The following is a 27,214-nucleotide window of genomic DNA, read 5'->3' on the forward strand; positions in this document are numbered from 1 at the left end:
TTGATTATAAAGGAAAAAATGTAGCAGACAAAAAATTAAAATTAAAAATCCTGAAATTAAGTAATTGTATATTGATAAGGAGAGTGTTCATTAGAGACTTTGAATCTCTGCTTTACTATGTGGTATCAGGTGCTCAAAGCAGTAATTAGATTTCTGTAAGCTCCAGCAATTTAGCTCCAGTGTCTGTAGCAAGGTGTAAGAATGATTTGCCCAATAGAAGTTAAGCCTGCCTGAGGTGATAAAAAAGCTATTAATTTTTAAGTGGCACATACAACAAATAAATATCCAGAAGTACGCTGAACTAAAAAATATTATTAAGAGAAGACCACCGATAGCAGAGTGAATCTGGAGACTTAATTCTAAGATGACTTGGAGAATTTGGTAAAAACTTATATTTGAAATTTTACTAAATAATCCACATAAATTAATTTTCATTGTTAACAAATCAGCAACAGAAACAATTCATACATAACAATATATGTATATGTGCATGAGGACCTATGGAAATCAAGTCAGGCCCTAAAATCAGACAAGAGTGCTCACATAAATTAAATGTTCTTTTACTCTCACTTTAGTTAGATTTTTATGGGAGATTACATGTGTTAGCATTTGTTATGGTGCTTCAACAAATAAACAAAAATTTATATGTTGAAGCAGCAGTACCTCAGAATGTATTTAGATACGGGGTATTTGAAGAGGTAATTAACTTAAAATGAAGTCATCAGGGTGGGCCCTAATCCAATCTGACTGGTGTCCTTTTATAAGACGAGGAAATTTGGACACACAGAAAAGACATCCGGGATGTACAAGCACAGAGAAAAGGAAACCCTCTGCAAACCAAGGAGAGAAACCTCAGAAGAAACCAGACCTGCCAATACCTTGATCTTAGACTTCCAGTCTCCAGAACTGTGAAAAAATAAATTTCTAATGTTTAAGCCACCCAGTTTGTGGTATTTTGTCATGGCAGCCTTAAAAAACTAATACAGCAAGTTAGGCTGGTCAAAATGCGACAAGAAGGATGAAGTTGCCCCTTCTGAAGATCTGCCAAGATGTATCAGGATAGTCGTCCCCCGTTCTCCGTGGGGAAATGTGGATTCCTGAAATCTCAGACAGTGCTGAACCCATTTGCTATCAATCATAACACATTTCTGTTCATGTATTCCACACACAAATGGAATGCCTTTTTCATCTTAACTAAGCACTTATCATGCATTGTGGACGTAACTGTTGCAGTTTGAGGTGTCATGGCAAAATTAGCACATTATTTTTCTTCACAATTTCATGAATAGAAGATTCATTTTTACAGACGATCTTAGCAATCTCAGCATACAATTTTTTTCTTTCATATTAAGTGGAGAACTTTCACCTTTTTGCTTAGAGTATTTTATGGCTTCTCTGCCATAACCAAATGACCAGCATCACTACTGATGTGCTTTGCGGTAACTTAATTACCTTTTCAAATGTCCTATATCTAAATACATGCTGAGGTACTGACACTTCAACATTTATTTGGAGAAGTCAAATAAGGTGACTTGAAAACAAGCACAATGATACAGCAACAGTTTACCAGATAACCAAAATGACTATGAAGTGACTCAGGCACTGTGGCTCCACTGGACAAAAGAGGATTCATGTCCCAAAGGAGATTTCATCCCACTATTCAGAATGGTGCAAGATTTCAAACTTACGAATTGCATATTTCTGAATTTTTCCATTTAATATTTTCAGACCAGAGTTGATCTCTAGTAACGAACTGAAACTGTGGAAAGGGATACCACAGATCAAGGTAGGACTACTCTACCACTGCTCTGAAAGTGAACTGTGGCAGAAGCACCATACGCAATTTAGTTAATAAGCAATATTGACATCTACTATGCATAGATGTGGAACACAATCTACTTTACACACTTCAAGACCTTCTGAGTTTTTCAGTTTGGGAAGCAATAAATTTAAAAAATATTTAGTGATGTGGAGGAATGATTTTTAAAAAAATGTATTGCATATGAAGCATCTTTCACATTCAGATAAAAGTGGCAGGCAGATGGGAATGGTTTTGGAGATTAGGAAAACAGATTAAAGATTGGGTGCCATTTTCAAGACTATTTTTAAAAAACTGTGTAAATATATGTAATGATACTTAGAGTTTGACTATTCATAAGTATACAATTTGTCAGTACGTTCACTATGTGTGACATCCTCACTATACCTAAACCTTTTTCATCATCCCCAACAAAAACTCTGTAACCATTAAAGAACTGCCACTTTCCTCCCCTTCTCCAGCCCCTGGTAACTTTTGTTCTACTTTCTGCATCTGTCAATTTGCATATACTAGGGACCTCCCATAAGCAGAATTACACAATATTAGCATAGGGTCAATTTTTGAAGTCTTAGAAATAAACAATGCCATTCAGAAAAAGACTGGCGATGTGGTGAGTGGGAGATAACATTAGGAAAAACCAAGGGAAAGGCACAAGAGTCTGGATCTCTCTGGTGACAATACGATCTGCTCCACTCCCCTTTCCGTCTCCTAGATTCAGTGGAAGTAAGAAAAAGTCCAACTTTTAATGAACATATTGTACATAAGAGATGGTGCCTGAGAAGTTTATAAAACAAATGATCATAGAATAAATTATTTTTTCAATGACTCATATATATTTATAGATATGGGGAACAGATATTTTGAGTTTTTAAAAATGTTTTAACACTATTTATGTTACACTCTAGAGCCTTTGGGAAAATTATCTAAATTTTCATCTTTCCACCAGAATCTAAAATTCAGATACCTGTCATCCAGCAATAATTTGGATTGAAATAATAACAAATAGGTACCCTGATTTATGGCTGAGAAAGTTCCTATACACCAATCATCTTATTTAACCTTCTTACAACCATGAGAGAATGTTATTATTACATTAATTTTACAGAATAAGTTGGGGCAGTCAAGGCGATTCCAGATAGCAGAGCAAAGACCATTCTCTTTCCAATTACATATAGAGATTTTTAACAAGAAATTTTACTTTGGAAAAATTTTAGGTTCATGAAAAAACGCATAACAATATAGAGTGTGTCCATGTGTCCCTTACACAATTTTCTCAAAGGTTTAATTCTTTTTTTTTTTTTTTTGAGATGGAGTTTCGCTCTTGTTACCCAGGCTGGAGTGCAATGGCGCGATCTCAGTTCACCGCAACCTCCGCCTCCTGGGTTCAGGCAATTCTCCTGCCTCAGTCTCCCGAGTAGCTGGGATTACAGGCACCCGCCACTATGCCCAGCTAATTTTTTGTATTTTTAGTAGAGACGGGGTTTCACCGTGTTGACCAGGATGGTCTCGATCTCTTGACCTTGTGATCCACCCGCCTCGGCCTCCCAAAGTGCTGGGATTACAGGCGTGAACTACCACGCCCGGCTCAAAGGTTTAATTCTTACTTTACTATAGGACATTTGTCACACTAAGAAATCAACATTGCTGAATTACTATTAAACTCCAGACTTTGTATTTGATTAGGTTTCTACTTGTGTTTTTCTGTGTTCCACGATATAAACCATGATGCCATGCTGCATTTGGCATACAAAAATTTTTAAGGAGTTATTAAATACTGGGTTTACATTGTTTTGCTTTAAGAAATTGAATTTGGTCAAACATAAGGAAGAAAATTGCGGATATATTAACAGTTCGTTGGAACATTAAAATTTATTTTTGTATGACAACCACCAAATACACTCACAAGCCTGATCATCATATATATGTATGATATATATATATATATATATACACATATCTATATAATGGCAAGATGATTTTACATATATATGTTTCTGCAGTTACAGAAAACATTTTATGTATATATGTATAGATGTAAAATCATATATCTATTTTACATATATGTTTTCTGTAGTTACAGAAACATTTTACATGTATACATATATATGTAAAATCATCTTGCCATTCCTAGAAAAAACTAAACTGCAGCATTAGAAAAAAGGAAACTAAGTTTAAATGACTCATAAAGAATTTTTAATAGACAAACAATAATGTATCATGTCATTTTTTTTTCTTTCTCAGTGAGATGGCTTTGCAAGAAATTCTTATTACTAGATACAATATTTTATAGATTATTTCATAACCATCAAATATGCCTCTTTGGTATTGATGTGTTCTGACCTACTAATGCATACTCATGCCTTTAAATGTATTTTAAAATATATTTTTTCCTCAAATTAGTCTATATATTGGGAAATTTTATCTTTCTCAAAAGCATGTGTTGCTTAATAAGGAGATAATTTATTTCATTTTATTTATTTATTTATTTTTTATTGCATTTTAGGTTTTGGGGTACATGTGAAGAACATGCAAGATTGTTGCATAGGTACACACATGGCAGCGTGATTTGCTGCCTTCCTCCCCTTCACCTATATCTGGCATTTCTCCCCATGCTGTCTCTCCCCAACTCCCCACCCCCTGCTGTCCCTCCCCTGTTTTCCCCCAACAGACCCCAGTGTGTGATGCTCCCCTCCCTGTGTCCATGTGTTCTCATTGTTCAACATCTGCCTATGAGTGAGAACATGCGGTGTTTGATTTTCTGTTCTTGTGTCAGTTTGCCGAGAATGATGGTTTCCAGGTTCATCCATGTCCCTACAAAGGACATGAACTCATCGTTTTTGATGGCTGCATCATATTCCATGGTGTACATGTGCCACATTTTCCCTGTCCAGTCTATCATTGATGGGCATTTGGGTTAGTCTAATAGGTAAAATTTATCAGGAAGCCACTTTCAAAAACTTTAAAAATTTTATATGTCTTTGTATTGTCTTACTTTATATAACCACCTTTTCCTTGAAATATATAATTTAGATTATAGAATTTCAGTTTGAGATAAATGTCAAATGTCTACTTTTCTTCATTAGTTTTTGAGATATAATTCTTAGCCTTCTCTAGGTTTTCCTGCTTATGATCTTTGGCGCTGAGCAGGTAGAAATGGCTCACATTTATGTCAGGTAAAGAATAGAATTCACCTTAGGCGATGACAATATTTAAATATATTAATATCAGTATTAAGATCTTAGGGCAGCAATCATTGTAAAAATAATATTATTGAGCACTTATTTCACACTGAGTTCTTAAGTCTTTTGCTTATTGCAAAGCCTAATTTAAAACACAAACACAGCTTCCCAGGGAACAGACACTAGGCTAGTCACTTCTCTATAAAATAGATTTATTTTCCTTAATTTACAATTATAAATAAACATTTTAGGAGTATAAATCCTGTGCATAACTTTAATGGAGAAGTATTTTTAAAATATCAAGCTAAGGCACAAAATATTTCAGGGATTTATATATCATTTATTTCATTTTAGACTTATTAGTATTTTACTTCACATAATCAACATGTATATATTAAATCACCACTATGAATTCAACTCAAGAGCTCAGATCTTTCTAATATTTGTAGTTTTCTGTCATTCTTGAACACAAAGGTCACATTGTTTATATGCCTATGTATCTGAACACACCTGCACATAAGCTCACTAAGTAATTTATTTGATGACTGCAATGACAGCAAAACCAAACTACCCCAACACATGATATGCTGTTCTACCTAGAGTGGATTTTAAAAAATTAGTATCATCATCATCATCATTGAAACCACTACCACCACCATCATCATTATCACCACCATCATCATCAGTAATTCATCCAGGTAACATATATTATCTTACTGTATATTCTGCCAAGGCAAGGTTCAAAATGAAATGATATTAGATATATTAATAATTTGCATAATTTAACAATATGAAGCTCTAGCTATGTAAGTCAACTGGGGGTATATTTTAAACAATAGAAATTGGTTTGTATAAGTGAGACAAACGTATTTTACATATGCTACTTTAATGGTTCTGACTTTAAACTCTGGAAAACAGTATTATCTTTTTAAAATTCATATTTAGCTCAGTGTACAGCCTGGATGCAAAATGTAAGCTTTACCTAGCACAAGGATCTTTCCAATCTTTTCTTAAAATATTTGTAGGTACATTGTAGGTGTATATATTTATGGAGTACATGAGATATTTTGGTACAGTAATACAGATATTTGATTTCCTTTCTTTTGGGTACATACCCAGAAGTGGGATTGTTGGATCATATGGCAGCTCAATTTTTAGCTTTTGGAGCAAGCTCCAAACTGTTCTCCATAGTGGTTGTACTAATTTACATTCCCATGAATACTGTACAAGGGTTCCCTTTTCTCCACATCCTCACCAGGATTTGTTATTGCCTGTCTTTTGGATATAAATATTTTAACTGGGCTGAGATGATATCTCATTGTAGTTTTGATTTGCATTTGTCTTATGATCAGGGATGATAAACATCTTTTCACATGCCCATTTGCCACTTGTATGTCTTCTTCTGAGATGTCTATTCAAATGTTTTGCCTATTTTTTATTTGGATTATTAGACATTTTTTTCCCTATAGAGTTGTTTGAGCTCCATATAAATTCTGGTTATTAATCCCTTATTAGATGGGCATGTTGCAAATATTTTCTCCTATTCTATGGATTGTCTCTTCACTTTGTTGTTTCCTTTGTTGTCCAGAAGCTTTTTAACCTGACATGATTCCATTTGTCCATTTTTGCTTTGGTTGCCTGTGCTTGTAGGGTATTGCTCAAGAAATTTTTTTCTCAGACCAATGTCTGGGAGAGTTTCCTCAATGATTTCTCGTAGTAGTTTTATAGTTTGAGGCCCTAGATTTAAGGCTATAACACATTTTGATTTGATTTTTATATATGGCTAGAGATAGGGGGCTGGTTTCATTTTTTGCATATGGATACCTGGTTTTTCCAGAACCATTTATTGAAGAAACTATTCCCCAGTATATGTTCTTGGCATCTCCGTCAAATATGAACCTTCAAACTGCTGTCTATAGTGGTTGCACTAATTTCTATACCCACCAAAAGTGTACAAGGGTTCCCTTTTCTCTACATCCTTGCCAGCATTTGTTATTGCCTTTTAGATAAAAGCCATTTTAATGAGGTGAGATGGTATCTAATCTTAATTATATTAATGCATGATGCCACTGACTGCACTGACTTGTTAGCAATAATTGGGGCTCCTTGAGTTTGGTTTCCAATTATCTTCATAATTTTGGTTTGAGTTCTATTACTTAGCTCTTTTCTCTGAGATCACTTAAAATAATCACGGTTATTATAATTGTAGAAAAACAGCATGGTTTATTATAACAATAAAAACAAGCTTATATTTTAATTGTGTTTCCACACATATGAAAGTATAACTTAGGCCACTGTAGAATAAAAAGTAATTTATTCTCCAGTTTATTTTCCCTTTTCTTTGAACCAAATGAGAAGCTGAAAAAGCAACTAGATTTTGGAAATATAGGCATATTTTCTGTCTGTTTACCCTATGTTCTTTACATCTGTATCCTCTTTGTCTACTGAAATTCCACATGTGCTTCCAGATTTAGTGCAAACTCTTTCTGCTGAGGCCTTTTCAGTCTATTCCAGGCCGTGGTGAACACATTTATTTTCTCAACAATTTTAGTAGTTTCAGTCTTCTTTCCTCTGCTCATTAACTAAATGTGACTTCCTACATTTCTAGTATCCTTATTTTACTTTTTTCTTATACTTTTTTCTCGTGTGTTCATATCTCATTTCTCCAAGAATATAGTAAGCACTTTCTCTAAGACTGAAAAAAATCACATCTTACAATTTACCTTCCCTTCATGCCTGGATCAATGTCTTGCACACATTAAGCAATCAATAATTTTTGTCTGTTTGTTTTACAGAATGCAGAGGTGCATGGAAAAAGCTCTAGGCCAATATCTTTGGCACTGCGGCCAAATCAGGTCATTTATATAATTTTGCTAATCTTTTGTTACTTAGGCCTGTTACATGAGTATTTTAAAATTTGTAAGATGCTGGTATAGTTTTACAATATGATTCTAACCATTTTAGTTAATTTTAACTAAGCACATTTTTAGAAGGCATTTAAAAAATCAACAAGTATGTACTTTAAGAAAGATGATTCAGAATTACACGAAATAAATATACACGCAAATTGTGCTTTCTTGCATAACTGTCTATTCAACAAATTAAAGGTCAGAAGGACGGGATTATACTCTCAGCCTAATTCAGGCACTGTGAAAATGAAATATACTGACATTCTATATTCTACTGGAACACATGATCTGTACCTATTTTAAACCCATGGCTCTTCACAATCCATTGTTTAAAAATAGATCAGTTCTGAACTTTGGAGACAGGCTCAGAAGGGCATTAACCTCTTTCTTGACAGTTAAGTTTGCCATTTTGCTCTAATCGAATCAGTATGTCTGATCATGTTAAAAATAGACATTCCTACTTTGTACACATTCCAACAGGCATTCATAAACAGAAGGATATAGTTCACTGAATCTTTCTGATTAGTTTTTATTTTTAAATATACTGCCAGCATTTACAGAAGTATACATCAGTCTTATGATTCTAATATTTCAATATCAAATTTTGATGCTAAGGCAATGGCTCCAGGAAACTGGCTATTAAAACGTAGGGGAAGCTTATTAGCAGATTGTCTGAATACATTCCGAAAGAAATGGGGTATATGATATTGCTGGGCTTGTTGTCCCTCCTGAGTACTGGCCTGACACCCTTCGAATCACCCTTTCAGCACTTGCAAACAATTACATACAATTGTTATTTAAATGTTTGTCTCTCCCTAAAATGTAAGAGCCATAGAGCTCTATCCTATTTTTCATTGAGTTGTAGTAACATTAAGAGTTAAATTCTACTGTGTACGTACTAGGTGCCAGACACTTTTCTACATTTTTATGTTTTGCTCCCTTAATCTTTACAACTCTGTGAAGTAGTTATGATCATTATTCACGTTTCAAGATGAGGAAAATGATGTACATGTTAAGTTAAGAAATAGCTCAGAGTTGAACATCTAGTTAATAGTAGAGCTGGATTTAAATGAGGCTGTGGAAGGAAGGTCATCTGGTAATCATGATGCGATATAGCCCCTTAATTGTAGATTCTCACCCGTTATGTGTTGTATAGCTGAAAAAAATGCATATACTTAATGGTGGTACCAAAAAATCACAAAAGGGATTTAAACTATCCAAAACAATGAAGCTTTGAATATTTCTCAGCAGCTAGGGACAATAAGAGCATACTAAGTGGATGGGAGGAGAATCAAGGAGGAGAGCTCTCCAGGGAAAGCCAGGTCAGGTAGCAACTGGTAGGAAGGGGAGGATACTAGGGATTATTGAAGTCAACTTTGCAGACTCATAAATTTGACTAGACACAAACAGAGTGCAACTAGAGAGTACAGATTAGAGATAATGAATACATCACACAACAATAGTTTTAATTTAAAATGCTATGTTTTGGGGTAGCATCTTAAGAATTTTCTGCATAAGACCGTAATGTTCCTTTACTATCTGACCCAAGTATTTTAGTGCACAGTGGAATGATGATATTTTAAGATGACTTTACAATCACTTCCCAGAAGGCTGAAAATTCCAGTGGAGCTCAGTGTGCAGGACATAAAACCTAGCTCGAGGATGAACACATAACCCTTATCTGTCACTGTGAATTTTCTATATCTTGAAGTGTCTCAATATTTAGGTTTGGACAGGGAAACCTGAACAATTGTTTGAGGAGTCACTGACAATAATCTAGGCAGACCTGGTGTAGCAATGGTCTTAGTCAATTTGGGCTGCCATACAAAAGTATCACAGACTGGGTGGCTTATAAATAAAAAAAATGCTTCTCACAATTCTAGGTTGGAAGTTGGGAAATCTAAGATCAATGTGCTGGCAGACTTTGTCTAGTGAGGGCCCACTCACAGACAGTGATTTTTTTTCTGTGTCCTCTTCATATGGCAGAAGGGACCAGAGATCACTCTGGGGCCTCTTTTATAAAATAACTGATCGCATTCATGAGGGCTCCACCCTCATGGCCTAATCATCTCCCAAAGGCCCCTTCCTCTTAATAGCATCACCTTGGGGGTTAGGATTTCAACATAGGAATTGGGAGCAGAGGGCATAAACATTCACCTTAGTAGCAATATAAAAGAAAAACAAAAACATTTTCTATCTATTCCATGGATGTGACTGGGTTATAGTGACTGATTAGACAGAACGTTTGTATACACCCTCTATAATGGTACTTTCCTCTTCACCCCACGATCTTCACCCCACCCTCCCAGTTAGCTCTGCATTGAATGACTAATGCAAAAACATGGAGATAGTTAAAAAGAAAGTAAAAACAATCACATGAAAAACAGGATGTTATGGCATACAATGCATATACCAAACATAATCACAGAGAAATCTAAAGATGCCAGCATCCTTTTGTAATACATTAAAAATATATGGACCATAGTATAATTGACAGTGATACTAAGAAAGTTCTGTGGACAGAATACTTTGTTTTGAGCATCACTTTTCTTATCCATACAAGCACAAGTGCTACTGTTCTCTTGGCAAAATGCTGTCTCCAAGCTTTAACACTCAGTCATTCTTTGAGATGATTTGCCAAGTAGGTAATCCTTATTTAATGTGCATGTATTTATTTTTCCACCAAGTAATTACAAAATATGTACTATTTGAGGGTTGGAGTCACAGAGGAAGTCAAGGAAGACAGTCCTTGCTTTCTCAGACCCTGAGTTCATATAGCAGAACAGAGAATGAACAAGTAAGTATTAAGGGCGAGTAAGACAATATAATAATATGCATACAACAAAAACACTGATGTGATTGATGGAGAATGACTGAGAGGGAACTATTTGGATGAGCTTCTTAGGGAAGGCCTCTTCCAGGAGATAACATTTGTATTGAGACTTGAACAATAAAAATGGGCTAGTTATCTGTCAAAGGTGTTTTAACAATTTGTCTCTAACACACACACACAAAAGAAAGTTAAAATTGGTCTATATTTATAATCAGTTAAGTCTGTTAAATCATTTATTTTTTGCCACAAAAATGAAAATAGGAGAATGCTTTCCATAAAGTAGGGTTTCTGAAAAATCAGCTAACTGAATTAATTTTATGTGTATTCTATTCTATGAGATTTTTCTAAAAGCTTTCAAAGCTCTCACAAATGAAATTCTTAATGCCATTTTACATATTTGGGTGTCATAGTATTCCAACACATTGAAAGGAAAGTCTGAGGTATAAAATGGATAAAACACAGTACAGACTTAACTGATTATGAATTTAGACTGATTTTCACTTTCTTTACCACTGCATTTTACATTCTTTCTCTATTTTTAAGCAATAGTCATTTGTATAAGTTTCTAAGATACTGAAGGTATGGCTATTCTTCAATTTTATAAGTTTCTGAATTCCTAGACTTGTGTTAAATCACTCCTCTTAACTACATATTAATGTCTCAAATTATGCAATACTTTTATAAAAATAAGCTTTCTTATTTAATGAAGCATTTTAAGTTGAAAGTCATAAGATAACATGATTGTTGACATAAAATTGAATTTATGATGAGCAATTCTAATCATTTATATTAGATATAGGTATATATATATTTTTATGTTTTTATCTTTGTCATAAAATGTATATCAAATAATCCACTTTTGCCTTTCTGAATATCCTACTTCACTCATTTATCACTTATTTGTAATTCAATATCTTACATGTGCCAGGCACTATCTAGACACTAAGAGCACAACAGTGACCCAAACATACCTTTGCATAAGTTGATGCCTCCTCTTCCAAGTGAAACACAGCTTTTGAAAGGTGGATTGATGTATTTTACTACTTTTTAGACATTTCTCATAATCTATCATTCTGACTTGAATCTCTCCCTAAAATGTAAGAGCCATAGAGCTCTATCCTATTTTTCATTGAGTTGTAGTAACATTAAGAGTTAAATTCTACTGTATACGTACTAGGTGCCAGGCACTTTTCTACATTTTTATGTTTTGCTCCCTTAATCTTTACATAGTAGGTACATAATTCTCCAATTCGATACATAGTAGGTACATAGTACATATGTACATAGTAGGTAGATAATTCTCCAATTCGATGTTATATTTCCCATTGTTCTTATTAAACTTTTCTTCAAAAATCAGGTCTAGGTTTTTAGACTCAGTGTTATTTTAGTCATAACTTTTGGATCTCTCTGCAATGTCTTTCTTTATTTTCTTGCTCTTCTCATGCTTTTTTCCCTTCAAATAAACTATTAACTTATGTGTAGCATGAAATTTAGACCTTTGTGTGATTCTGACATTAGAAAAGCAAAAGTTGAACAGTAGGGAAGCATTTGGAGAAACACTGTTTTCACCTTTACAAGGTGTTAAGTTTCTGAGCATTTTATGTTTCCACTTCTAGGATCTCTCATTTTACTAAGTAGTCATGATTTTTAGTATGGTTTTCATTCATAACTTTGTTAAAGAAGACCTTTTACTCAGTAAATATTTCATAACTTCCTACTGCATGCTAGTTGCTAGAGATACAAGGATATTAAACACAGTTTCTATCCTCAAGAAGCTCATAGTCTTTAAAGAGATAATAAACTAACAATAATAAACACTGTGATAGAGGCAGAGTAGTTACAGAAAATTTATAAATGAGGTAAGGTAATTTATGAATGGTAAAAATGCTTATAGAAAGGCAGAAGGTAAGCTGAGTAGAAAGGATTGAAGATAGAGAGGGTAGCATAAAGAAAGGCAGAAAAGGGCCAGCAAGGCGTTTATTTTCCAGGAAATTGTCAACAATGTAGATGAAGCATTAATGGGAAGAAAGGAAGATTAAGGCAGGCCATGAAGAACCTCTGTGTCATATGAAGGAGTGTGGGTGTTTTCCCTGCAGGGAATAAGAGGTCCCGAGCAGGTTCTAAGAAGCAAGTTATATTGTCAACTTTAGGTTTTATATCAATCAATATGGTAGCCCTGTAACGGAATGCATTTTAGCTAACTGACATTCAAACCAGGGAGAAAAGTTGAGACAGTTGTTGAGGTAATGTTGAGAGCCTGTATATGGCATTTGAATATATAAAGAAAAAATATTAGTCACAATTTAGTGATTGAATGGTTGTAGGAATTGAGGAAAGAAAAGGTTTGGCAGAGGATGCACGTAAAAGTGAAAAGTGGATATTTTTTCCAGTAAAGATCAGTGTGAATTATGGTGTGTCAAGAGAAAGAATAGTTAATAAAACACACATGACACAGAAAATGTTCTGGTTATTTTTACTCTATTACATGGAGAATTTTCTGCATAGAGGAAAACTTCCCATTTAATGGTATACATTACTAGTGTTCATTTTTATACTCAGTTGTGCTGTTGGCTTTCTGCAGTCCTTCAACGAGATTTCATTCTGGAATCCAAACTTTTCCCTGCCTTCTTAGAATATATCCTTCATTCTATCTTGTCTGTCTTTTGATTTGATATTTATTCCTTGTAATGTCTGTTGGATTATCTTTGTTTCCTTCCTATGATCTGTCCAATTCTACTTTGAACCTCTCCAGGTCCCTGAGAACCCGATTGGTTCCAGTGTTTTGAACTGCTTTTTTTGTGAAGATGATTTAGATTTAAAAAGCAAAGTATGTTAACAGAGTTTTTTTTTTTTTTTAAAAAAAAAAAAAAACGACTAATACCAGGGATCTTCAAAAAGCTCATGGAAGGTGCATATTATGAAAAAGCTATACATGGATTTCCCATTTTCTTGATCAAAATAAACTTGCAGAAACTTCTTATAACACATCTGAATAGAATCTAGTTTGAGGCACTAAGAAGAATAAGATGTCAGTTTTAAAATAGCCTCTATCAGAGCATATGAATTATAAAATTGAAGCAGAAGCAAACATCCAATTTATGCTGAAGCTTGGATGGAAGAATGTGTAAACTGTATTGGGGCATTATTTCCATAAAGTTTTTGTAAAAAATCCTTTCTGTGTTCCCCGAATGAGATTTTAACTAGATAACTTTTCCTTGACTTCTTGGAATATATCCTTCATTCTCTTATCTTTCTGTCTTTTGATTTGATCTTTATTCCTGGTATTGTTTTGTAAAGAATCCTTTACAAAAACTTTATGGAAAAAATGCCCCAAATGAAGCAGCAGTTTACAGATCGATAACTCATTTTAAGAAGGGATGAGACAATGTTCAAGATGAAGCCCATGGCAGCAAATCATCTGCATCAATTTGCAAGGAAAAAATTCATCCTGTTTTTGCTCTATTTGAAGAAGACCAATGATTAATAGCAGAAACAATAACCAACACTGTAGACATCTCAATTTGCTCGGCTTTCATAATTCTGATTCAAAAATTAAACTTAAGCAAACTTTCTACTCCATTAGTACCAAAACCATTGTAGCCAGATCAGCTGCAGATAGGAGCAGAGCTTTCAATGAAAATTTTAAACAAGTATGTTGAAAATCCTGAAGCATTTCTTCAAAGAATTGTAACTGGAGATAAAAACATAGCTTTGCAAGTATGATCTTGAAGACAAAACCTGATAAAAATAATGGCTACCAAGAGATGGAAGTGGTCCAGTCAAAGCAAAAGTAGACTGGTCAAGAGCAAAGGTGGCTCATGCCTGTAGTGTAGCCTCTGCTAGTGGAGAGGTTAAACTTGGAGGATCACTTGAGCCTGGGAGGTAAAGGCTGCAGTGAGTTATAATTGCACCACTCAACTCCAGTCTAGGTGACAGTGAGAACCTGTCTCAAAAAAAAAAAAAAAAAAAAAAAAAAAGCAAAGGTTATAGTAACAGTATTGTGGGATGCTCAAGACATTTTGCTTGTTGACTTTCTGGAGGCCAAAGAACAGTAACGTCTGCTTATTATGAGAGTATTTTCAGAGAGTTAGCTAAAGCTTTAGCATAGAAACACCCAGGGAAGTGTCACCAGTCTTCCACCACTACAAGGCTCCCACCCATTCTGCTCATCAAACAAGGGCAATTTTGTGAGAGTTTTGATGAGACATCATTAGGCATCTATCTTATGGTCGCAGTTTGGCTCTGTTTGACTTATTTTTGTTTCCTAATATTAAAAAAATCTGTAAAGGGCACCCATTTTTCTTCAATTAATAATGTGAAACAGATTGCATTGACATGGTTAAATTCCCAGGACCCTCAATTCTTTAGGGATGAACAATAGCTGGTATCATTGCTTATAAAAATGTATTGAACTTGATGGAGATTATGGAGCTTATGTGGAGAGATAAAGTTAATATTCTTATATTTATCTTTTAATTCCATTTTCTATGATCTTTTTGAAATCCTCTCATATATTTATTTCCTTTTTTTTTGAGATAGGGTCTTGCTCTGTTACTCACACTGGAGTGCAGTGATGTGATCTCAGCTCACTGCAACCTCTGACTCCCAGGTTCAAGCAATTCTCCTGCCTCCGCCTCCCAAGTAGCTGGGATAACAGGTGCATGCCACCACACCAGGCTAATCCTTTTGTATTTTTAGTAGAGACGGAGTTTGCTGTGTTGGACAGACTGGTCTCAAACTCCAGATCACAGGTGATCATCAGCTTTGGCCTCTCAAAGTGCTGGGATTATAGGCAGCCATGAGCCACTGGTCCTGGCCTATTTCTTTCTTTTACCAAAATATAAAAAATTGAATTATGTTTCCCAAAGCAAAAAGATTTATACATTCTAATTTGATTGAGAAATTTGTAGGAACAAAATTAACTAACCAATAGGAGCTATTTAGCCTCATATTTTAAAAACTTTTAGCAGTTATCTTATGGCTATTCAAAAAAATGTAAAAAACTTTTAGTGGGTATAGAAATTTATATAATATATAAATATATTAGATATAAAATATAGATATAAAATATTAGATATAAAATATAGATATAAATATTTATATAATATAATAAATATAATAGATATAAATTGTGAAGACATTAGTTGGAATAACAATATTTGTTATTTAATTTATAGTAAATGTACTAAAAATTTTAACAAAATTTGAAAATATAGACTAAGTAAATGTTCTTTGTACATAGGAGACAGAATTTTAAGACAGAAGTGGAGAAAATAAATGTGAAAAAAATAATAACACAGGTAGAATGGATAAGTAGCACTCTTATGTTATGGACTAAGTACACTGAGGGCCAGAGAAAGGAGATATAAGATCCAGTCTCATATCTGATCAAATAAGATATATAGAAATAAATAGGTATTATTTGAATTCAATTTTCCCAAGAGAGGAGAGACATTTCTTCAATACATGTTGTAAAGGTGAGAAATTATAATTAATTTTTTTCAAAACAGCAAGTTACACAATTTTCTTTTAGGCCACTTTGCAACAGACATGGCAGTGGGAGAAAGGAAAGCTGGAGATATAGCTGGAGTCAGAGTATAGAAGGACTGGAAGATGAGCTTAGGGAGTCTATACTTGACTCAATTTATAATGCAAAAACTGAAAGTTTCTGAGCAGAGAAATGAGTAACTCATGTAAATAAAAGATTAATCTGACAGTGGCATTTTAAATGGTAGTTAGATAAATCAGACCAAAAGCTGGAAGGCAAACTAAGGTGACAGTGAAAATATTCTATGTGAGATGCTTTAGTTTAGGACAATGGCAGTGGGAAAGGAAGCAAAGGCATGAGTGTGAGATGTATTGCTAAAGTTAATTGACAGCATTTGGTGATTGGATGCACAGAGCAGAAAAAGAAAAGCTGCAAAATCAAACTAAAGTTTTGCATTCCAAGTAACTTGAGAGAATGACTAAAACAATGTACAGAGAGACTTTAAGAGATAAAATGGTTTAATGATGGAAGATAAATGACTTCATTGTATAACCTACTACATGTATGGGTGCAGGAGATATCATTTAGCTTTTAAGAAAATGAAGTTTAAGGCAGGAACTTAGAGCTAAAATTTATAGAATTGAAACATGAGATAATATAAATAAAAGATAATAAATTCAAACATACAAAATGAAAATTCAATGGCTCAGAAATGTTGCAGCATTAAAGAAGCCAAAAAGACAAAAAATAAAAAAAAGATATATATATATATATAGAGAGAGAGAGAGAGAGAGAGATTAAGAATCTGTGTTTTGTCAACAGCATAAAAAGTAGTCCCAACGTCTCAGAGGATCTATAATTAACAGATATATTAGTAGTACATTCTCACGCTACTAATAAAGACACACCTGAGACCAGGTAATTTATAAACAAAAGAGCTTTATTTGACTCACAGTTCAGCATGCCTGGGGAAGCCTCAGGAAACTTACAATTATGGCAAAAGGGAAAGCAAGCATGTCCTTCTTCACAAGGTGGCAGCAAGGGGAAGTGATGAGCGAAAAAGGAAGAAGCCCCTTATAAAACCATCAGATCTTGTGAGAAATCACTCACTAATACAAGAACTGTAGCACGGGGGTAACTGCCCCCGTGACTCAATTACCTTCTACCAGGTACCTCCCATGACAGGTACGAATTATGAGAGCTACTACTCAACATGATTTAGGTGGGGACAGAGCCAAACCACATCATTCCACCACTGGCCCCTCCCAAATCTCATGTCCTCACATTTCAAAACCAATCATGCCTTTCCAACAGTCTCCCAAAGTCTTAATTCATTTCAGCATTAACTCAAAAGTCACCAGCCAAAGTCACATGAGACAAGGTAAGTCCCTTCTGCCTATGAGCCTGCAAACTCAAACGCAAGTTACTTACTTCCTAACACAATGGAGGTACAGGCATCAGGTAAATACAGCCGTTCCACATGGGAGAAATTGGACAAAATGAAGAAGCTACAGGCCCTATGCAAATCCAAAATTAAGCAGGGCAGTGAAATCTTAATGCTCCAAAATTATCTCCTATAACTCCATGTCTCACATCCAGTGCACGCTGATGCAAGAGGGGCTCACATAGCCTTAGGCAGCTCTGCCCCTGTGGCTTTGCAGGATACAGCCCATCTGCTGGCTGCTTCATGGGTTGGCATTCATTGAGTGTCTGCAACTTTTCCAGTTGCAGGGTGCAAGATGTCGATAGATATACCATTCTGGGGTATGGAGGACAGTGGCCCTCTTCTCACAGTTCCACTAGGCACTGCCCCAATAGGACTCTTTGCAGGGGCTCTGACCTCACATTTCCCTTCTGCACTGCCCTAGCATAGGTTCTGCATGAGGGCCCTGTCCCTGCAGCAAACATTTGTCTGGACATCTAGGCATTTCCATACATCCTCTGAAATCTAGGTGGAGGTTCTCAAACCTCAGTTCTTGACTTCTGGGCCCCCGCAGGCTCAACACCATGTGGAAGATCCCAAGGATTCGGGCTGGCACCCTCTGAAGCCACAACCTGAGTTGTACTTTGGCCCTGTTTAGCAATGATGGCTGGAGCAGCTGAAATGCAGGGGACTAAATCCCTAGGCTGCACACAGCAGGCAGCCAGTGGGCCCAACTCATGAACCATGTTTTTCCTCCTAGAGCTCCAGGCCTGTGATGGGAAGGGCTGCTGGGAAGGTCTCTGACATACCCTGGAGATATTTTCTCCATTATCCTGGAAATTAACATTCGGCACCTTGTCACTGATGCAAATTTCTGCAGAAGCCTTGAATTTCTTCCCAGAAAGTAGGCTTTTTCTTTTCTATTACATGGTCAGGCTGCAAATTTTTCAAAGTTTTATGCACTGCCAACTTTTGAACACTCTGCTGTTCAGAAATTTTTTCCACTAGATACCCTAAATTATTTCTCTCAACTTCAAAGTTCCACAGATATCTCTAGGGCAGGGGCAAAATGCCACCAGTCTCTTTGCTAAAGAATAGCAAGAGTCACATTTGCTCCAGTCCCCAACCAGATCCTCATCTCCATCTGAGAACACCTTAGTCTGGACTTTATTGACCATAGCACTATCAGCATTTTGTTCAAAGCCATTCAGCAAGTCTCTAGGAAGTTTCAAACTTTCCCACATTTTGCTGTCTTCTTCTGAGCCCTCCAAACTGTTTCAACCTCTGCCTGTTACCCTGTTCCAAAGTTGCTTCCACAATTTCAGGTCTCTTTGAAGCAGTGCCAACTACCCTGTACCAGTTTAGTATAATAGTCTGTTCTCATGCTGCTAATAAAGACATACTCAAGACTGGGTAATTTATAAAGGAAAGAGGAGTATTTGACTCCCAGTTCAGCATGGCTGAGGAGGCCTCAGGAAACTTACAGTCTTAGCAGAAGGGGAAGCAAACACATCTTTCTTCATTTAGTGGCAGCAAGGAGAAGTGCCAAGCAAAAGAGAGAAGGGCTCCTTATAAAATAATGAGATCTCGTGAGAACTCACTCACTAGTGAGAACACAGCCTGGGGGTAACGGACCCAATTCAATTACCTCCCACTGGGTCCCTCACATGATATGTGGGGATTATAGAAGAAGCTACAGTTCAAGATGACAGGTCATTGACAACTTTCAAATGAACAACTTTGGTCAAGAAATTAAGACCAAATCACAATTCAGTGACCATGTAGAAATCTTTTGAGAAGATAGGCAGTAAAAGAAAGGAGAGGGCAAAGCAGTGTTAAGAAATATGAATAATCAAAATCAGTTATTTTGGTCTAAGGGTAATCTGAATATTCTAGTAGGAAGAAGGAAGATTTTTAGGGAGGAACAGAAAGATGATGCAAAGCAAAGAGGTGGTTATTAATGTTGCAAAGTGTTTTAATGAGATAATAGGAAATAAACTGCTCACAGCAAGTCATTCTATTGTCAGGGTCCACAAGATGATCTAGGAAAGTGAAGATTGGAGGAAGAACAGAAATTTAAAAGAAGAATCAGTTTGATAAGAATAAGGGAGAGAAAAATGGGGAAGATATGGATGATGATGTCACAAGAAGGAATTTTTATTAAAGAGTCAGAAATACAGAAAAGAGAATAGTTCTGAGAATCATAAACAGAAGAGTAATTATCCAATACTTTTTTCAACAATTAAGAGCTTAAATATGGAAAAAGCAAAAGAAGGTAAGAAGAAAATATCTTAATATTAAGTTTAGGTTTTTCTTTACAGTAGTGTAATAACATGGACTAGAAGATTCCTCATGAAAAGAGAAAACAAACAATGATCATGTATTATGGAGACTGAGGACAATAAACCTTACCTCTCTCAGAGGATCATTGAGTTCACTGAGAATATTTTCCTCATCAAAGATTTTGCCTTGGTATCTGTGTTCATAGTAATCATGTATCTTCTGACGCATATCAGCGGGTAACTTATGGAATGACATGTATTGTTCCACTTGCTTATACTGTAAGGAAGGGAAAAATAAAATTAAAAAACATTGTTAGGCTGTATAAGAAATCATACTATTTTGTTTTGCTGTATTCAATAACACTTGAATATTCAGTTACAAAAAATATCTTTTAAGAGGAAGAAACTAATGCACTTGGGTCTAATGTACCTCTTTCATGTTACATACTGTGTAAGATATTTTATTTAGGTGAACATTTCCTGTAAAGAACTGAGATAATGTGGAGAAGAGGCACAAAGGGAGTGAAGAGTCAACTTAAGGGATTAGCTACAAAAAAGCCCGTGATGGGGCAAAATCAAAATGTTATACTATTTTTTGAAATCGAGTTCTAAAAGAAGTATGAAGTTGTTTGGTTTTTGATTTTTAAGAAGAATCTCCTAAGTATGGATAGTACAATAGGTTTCATCTTAGGCTTTTTAGCGAAAGATCAGAATGTAATTAAACTTGAAATCTACAGGCAGGAAGCTTGGCAGGTGTTTGCAAATCATACATACTTCAGCAACACAGATGCCCTGTACGTTACTGAGAACTAAGAATATGGCAGGCTTCCAATTTAGGATTTAGAAGAATATCATGGTGAGACTAGATCCACATACTGTATAGCTGAAAGTTAACTTATACACTGAAGTTCATTTAAAGAAATAGTCCTCAACTGTGACTGTCTTAACACCTGGGAAGGGGTTGCTTTTTTGGAAGGCTGATCTTTAGGCTTAATCCCAGAGATTGATTCTATTGACATATCTGCCTATTTATGTTTACACACACACACACACACACACACACACACACACACACGGATTTTGTAAGTAACATCCCTGTATCCCTGCTAGTCAAACAGGACTATATAAGCATGGATATTACCTGGGTGCCTATTAGAAGAGAATAATTTCAAGCCTCATCTAAGACCCATGGAATAAGTATTTGCATCTTAAAAACATTTCCAGATGATGCCTTAAAGTTTGAGAAACAATCCCTAGGTGTTTTGAATGCAGGTGGTTACAAGACCACACATTGAAAAAAAAATCAGTTAGGTTTTAAAAATTTTGTTTCATTGTATAGATTATAGCATTGAGTACAAATTGTAATAGTTGGTAACACAACTGGATAAAGATATCAAAATAATATTTCCTTATTTAAAACACATTTAATCTATTTTATATTTCCTGATAACACAACTCTGACTAGATCTAGGTGTCCTCACTCTTTGCCCATAATTATTGTAATTGTACTTGGTAATTGATAATAGTCCTATCTAATGAGAAACAGCAACCCATTGTATTGCATTTCTTCATTTTTTTCCTACATACTTTCATTTTTCAAAAAAAATAATGTTGTTCGAATGTTCCTTTTTGAACCAGTATCCTCAAAGGAAATACCACTTTGTCATGAGACTTCCTTTGATAACCAGACTCCACCAAACTATTTAAATCCTGAAGTCCTACGTACATCTCTCTGAAGTAATTTGATTATGATAGTATTTTGAATTTAGGCACCAGTGGTATCACTGCCATTGTGTAAGTGACTTTCAATAAATAAATAAGAATAATCAGATCAATTTTTCTGGAGAGCTCAAAATCTGTATGCCTACCCAACCTCAACATGCTTTAGTGGCCCTCTTCCAGAGACCTAGGATTCAGGCCACTTGGCTTCTCACGTAGCTGGTTCATAGACATGAAGCTTCCATGGCTTTCTCAACAAGACCACTCGTAGGATACAATTGGTTTGCCGCTGGACTAAAAAGCAAAAAGTCAATGAGAGTTTTGTGGTTGAGTTCTCTCAAAACCAAGACTCTACACAGATTGGGGCAGTTTAAGCCAGAGAGTCAGCATACTCCAATTATCCAAAGATTGGGCCCACAGGACACTTAGGCTGTGGAAAGGCTCTTGGATTTCTGATGCTTGTCTCTATTCTCTCTGTCTTGCTAAATTGTATTTTTTGCCCTTAAGTAAAAGCCTAAATATGTGTATACTCTGTGGAGTAGTGTTGAGTTCTTTCGAATATTTACATTTGGGAAAACAGTAAGACAGCTTAAGACACCAGGACTTCCACATTTTGACAGTCACTGGTATGCATCAACAAATGGAAGGGCTGTCACTTCTGGCCAAATAAAGGGTTATTTCTTTAGGACCAGTAGGTAGGTGTCATCTTGTTTACTTTCTGCAACACACTGATTGCTCAAACACTACTTGGAGTGGTGAGAATCTGAAACCTTAACCAACACATTGAGGTCTCCATTGCTACTTTCTTTTCCATGCATCTCAGAAGTATGTATTTTAATCATTTTTGGGAAATTAGTGCTTGTGTGCAAAGGCCTATTAATCTAGGGACAACATAATTTGCTCTATCTCCATCTCAGAATTTGGAAAATTAATTCTTTTGTGGCTAAGTACAAATGTTACATATATAGTTATTTTATTTTTTATGAAGCTCAGGGTTGATCGAATCTAATTATTTTTCCTCACACAAGTCATTTAACCCTTCCAGAATTCATTCATTAATCAACAATAAGAGAGTATTTGACTAAATGATCTTCCTTGTTCTTTCATACTAAAATTTCAAAGTTCTATGAATATTTCTTATCATTTATTCATATTAAGTTTGAATTTGGAAACTATATTATTATTTTAAGCATTCATTAATTCATAGCAATTATTGATCAAGCAAACATTAAATGATGTTTGTTGTCATACAAACTATTATTGGCATAAAAACTATTGGCATACAAACATTAATGTATGCCAATAGTTCTCAAGGTGCGGTTGCCAAACCACCAGTATCACTTGGGAATTCTTTAACACATTCACAGTCTCCACTCCAGACCTACTGAATCAGAAACTCTAGATTTGGGACACAGCAGTATGTGTTTTAACAGGTCCTTCATACACAAAAATTTCATAATTGCTGCCATATGCCAAGTACTGTGTTATCTTAGGACATAAGGAAGCATGCTTGAGTGAGCATAGGGGAAACAAAGTAAATTTAGTTTTCAGCAAGTTAAGTTTAAGATGCCCATAGCACATTTTCACGCCTCTATGTAGGTCAGGCACTCAGAGAAGAAAATACATACATCATCATTGACTGAGAAATCACTAAGGGAGGATGTGTCAAATGAGGAGAAAGGGGCTAAAAAGTGGAACTTATGATTTAAAAGCAGCTGAGCCATAGTGGTTAATTAAGTTAAGGGTACTGTTAATACCTACCAAGATGGAGAGTAGAACAAGAAAAACATGATTAGAAAATCTAGAGAAGGATAAAGTTTCACAGGAGGTGTGGTCAAAAGGAATCTATTCTAAGAAAAGAGGTACTGAACAGTGGCCAGTGAATTTGGAAATTGGGTAGTAATATCTGTTAGAATACAACACACTAAAAACAGGAGCAGTTTCCTTTTGTCTGTTTTTTCCACACCTAACAAGACTTGCAAGAATGTATGAAAATATCACTTCCATGTGATGTGAATAAAAATAGCAAACTACTCTTTGAAAAAGACACCTAGTGGTAGTCAGACCATGAAATAAACTAGATGTTACAAGTAATGTATAAGTTGTCAAAGTCAAAAAATGATAAAATGGCAAACTTTCTAATAGCTGTAGCAATATACTGCATGCAAAATATGACTTGATGTATTTAGTAGTCACTGACAAATAGGTTTTTGAAAAGCAAGAAAGCCAATACAATTCTTTCGTAAATATAAGATCAAAAGTTTATTCCATCAGATCTAAAGAGACTATAAAATAATTACCACTTAAAATTCTAATATATTTTTAGTTTTAAAACTTCCTGCATAATTATAAAAATTTATAAAAGGATGCATGTACATGATTATTAAAAATGACATCTAACAAGACTACATATAAAGAATGGCAAGGATGTACTTTCAAACCCACCAGTCTCACTTCTCCATGTTAAAATGTGTTTAATCCATATCACTAAACAATATGCTTCTTTCCATTTCTTATATAGATAATTATAGGCATAGTTTATGGACTAATTGCCATAAATGAGGTTTTGCCACTTACAGTACCCCAACTCTTCCTTTCTCATGCTATAGCTGTGTCACTAGTGTTGTTAATTCTTAGTTTGCTTTGTACCTTTCTGTACCAAACTTAATATTATTTCTTGTTCAGATAATTCTAAGGTACTTTACCAGGTGAGAGTAAAAACTCCCTCCCTCACTTCCATTTGATGACTTCTGTCATATCTAATGTTACAACGTAAAGGTAGATTGTAACTGTTCCTATAATTGGAACTTCCAAACTCATAAAGTGTTAACATTACTCTGGCTATATAAATATTTACCACAAAGCCAAATTGAATATTTGATGACATTTATTTTCTTGTTCATCAGTGGATTAACAAGACTTGTTCATCCAGAGGATTTGTTAATCCTGCACTTGCTGATCACATACATTTATTTATTGCATAATTAGCCTTTAATTTAGTATTATGTTTTACAGCCTCCTTATTCCACCAGATAGGCATTGAGTTTTGTTTTCAAAGATTTTCCTATAGGAATTTTCTTTACGACATCCTTGACTGTGCTCAGTATTCCTAAATGCCATGTTTCTCTTTTGGTTTATTTATGTTTCTGGAAAAATTCTCCAAGTACACAACTAAGAAAGATTATATGGGATTTATGTTTTCTGAATCTTTCCATGTCTGAAAATGTTCTTATTAAACTGTCAAAGTTGACTCCACATACAATTCTAGGTTGAACTCCTTAGTTGAATGCTGAGGCTTTGGATCTGAATTTGATCCTCCATGCTAGATTTGGTTTATGTTTCTTATCTTTTTTTCACGTATTTTGTCTCTATATTTTCCCATACCTTTTTCTGCATTCCCTACATTTTCTCTATATTCCCCCAACATTTTCCTTGAATTCTAGAAATTTTCTGAAACTCTTAGAAGACATTTTGAATTCCTCCTCCTTTTTGTTGATCTTTTATTTCTGTACTTTTAGTATATTTGGTTTAAAAATATACTAATGTGAGATTTTAAAAAATGATTTTTAGGTTGCTTTTATTATCCAAAATATGTGACATGTCTAAAAAAATGCGAGTTCAAAAGTATCCTATAGATTTAGTTTCAGTAATGTCTTTGGTGACCTTTCCCTTTGTGTGTATGTTAGGAGTAGGGGTCGTATAAAGCACACCGTAATGATTTGTGCTATGGTTTGGATAGGACTCTCTAAACTTCATGCTGAGATTTTATCCCCAGTGTTGTAGGTGGGACCCAATGGAAGGTGTTTGTGTCATAGGGTGGATCCCTCAAGAATAGATTAATGCCCTCCCTCAGATGTGAGTGAATTCTCACTCTACTAGTTCCCTAGAGAGCTGGGTGATGAAAAGTTTCTGGCACCTCTCCCCTCTCTCTTTCGTGCTTCTTTTCTCCCATGTGGTCTCTGCATTCTCTAGCTCCCCTTCACTTTCTGCCATAAGTGGAGGCAGCCTGGGGCCCTCACTAACACCGATGTCCAAACTTGAACTTTCCAGTCATCAGAATTGTGAGCTAAATAACCCTTCTTCTTTATTAATTACCCAATCTTAGGTTTTCCTTTTTAGCAACAGAAAAATGGAGTAGGAGAGAGGATAATGAAAAATAGAAGTGGCAATGGAAATGATAAATATAATAGCCATCATGCTCTGTCTATGAGGTGAGAACTAGAATGATAATTTAAGGGAACAGAAGGCATGGCAAATGTAAGCAATCTAAAGAACTTTTAAATCACATTTATATTGTTTATATATCCATGAAATGATACCCTTATTTATAAAATAGTAACACCTTAGTTTATCCCCTACTCTTTCATCCCAATCCTTAAGACATCACCAAATTATGTAATTTCTACCTACCAAAAGTTTCAATAATTTTCCATTTCTCTGCATCGCCATTCTGGTCAAAGCTACTCTCTCTCCTTCAATTCATGACCAGCTTCTTAACTACATTCTGTAGCTATTTATACATGTCTTCCTCTAACTCTAACTCATCTTCCATGATTCAGACAGAGACATCTTTTTAAAATGTTAATCTTATTGTCACCCCTAAAGGAAACTAAAAATATTTCACCCCAAAATATACCTCTTTAACATATTTTGAGATGGCTGTTCAGAGGGCCTGCAGACAGGAATAGCCCTGCAAAGGTGCCTTTTGTGGAGGAGATTTGCATCTGTGGAGGAAATAAAGTGAAATAAACAATAGATGCAAGCAGGCTTTTCCTGAGGCCCCCCTTGTCCAGGTCTAGGAAAGATTAACGAAGAGTCTGACACCTTTCAAGATTTGACTGACAGGCTGCGCGAGGTGGATCACATCTGCAATCCCAGCACTTTGGGAGGCTGAAGTGGGCGGATAACCTGAGGTAGGGAGTTTGAGACCAGCCTGACCAACATGGAGAAACCCCATCTCTACTAAAAATTCAGAATTGGCCGGGTGTGGTGGCACATGCCTCTGATCCCAGCTACTAGGTAGGCTGAGGCAGAAAAAATCACCTGAACCTGGGAGGCAGAGGTTGCAGTGAGCTGAGATGGCGCCATTGCATTCCAGCCTGGGCGATAAGAGTGAAACTCCGTCCCAATCAATCAATCAATCAATCAATCAAAAGATCTGACAGAGAAACATTTACCATAGGCTACCACCTGTTCTTTCTGAGGGCTGCTACCTGCACATCTCTACAAGGCTGCCTTTGCTCCCTGCCTTTCTTCTTCCGCTCTACCTCTGACAATCCATCTTGCCATGCTATAAGCCCCTATTTTTTCTGTAACCTCAAGATGGTATAAAAGCATCAATGATCTGGCATTTCTTTGAGTTTTCATATTTTGTATGACTCCTATACATACATTGCAGAAAACAAATTTGTATGCCTTTTTTTCCTATTGAGCTATTACCAGTTTGTGTTATAGAGTCAAATTAAACTTCAGGGGAAAAATCTAAACTTCCCTACACTGTTTTCCTTAAAGCCTTTTGATGACTTCTCATTATTTTCAAAGTACAGTTTCCTTGCTGTAAGC

The 27,214-nt window shown here is 35.4% G+C and overlaps 1 protein-coding gene across 1 annotated transcript in view; it reads right to left on the reverse strand.

Moving 5' to 3' along the window:
• The window catches only part of HCN1 (hyperpolarization activated cyclic nucleotide gated potassium channel 1), a 388,448-nt gene that overhangs the window by 59,555 nt on the left and 301,679 nt on the right, over positions 1-27,214 (reverse strand). The window contains exon 5 of the mRNA XM_012449553.2: positions 20,064-20,210. Within this exon, the coding sequence (XP_012304976.1) occupies positions 20,064-20,210 (147 nt within the window). The remainder of the gene's footprint in view (positions 1-20,063; positions 20,211-27,214) is intronic.

The sequence above is a fragment of the Aotus nancymaae genome, unplaced genomic scaffold (genome assembly GCF_030222135.1).
Source record: "Aotus nancymaae isolate 86718 unplaced genomic scaffold, 86718_ANA_hifiasm-v0.15.2.pri h1tg000014l, whole genome shotgun sequence".
In the NCBI taxonomy this organism is placed as follows: domain Eukaryota; kingdom Metazoa; phylum Chordata; class Mammalia; order Primates; family Aotidae; genus Aotus; species Aotus nancymaae.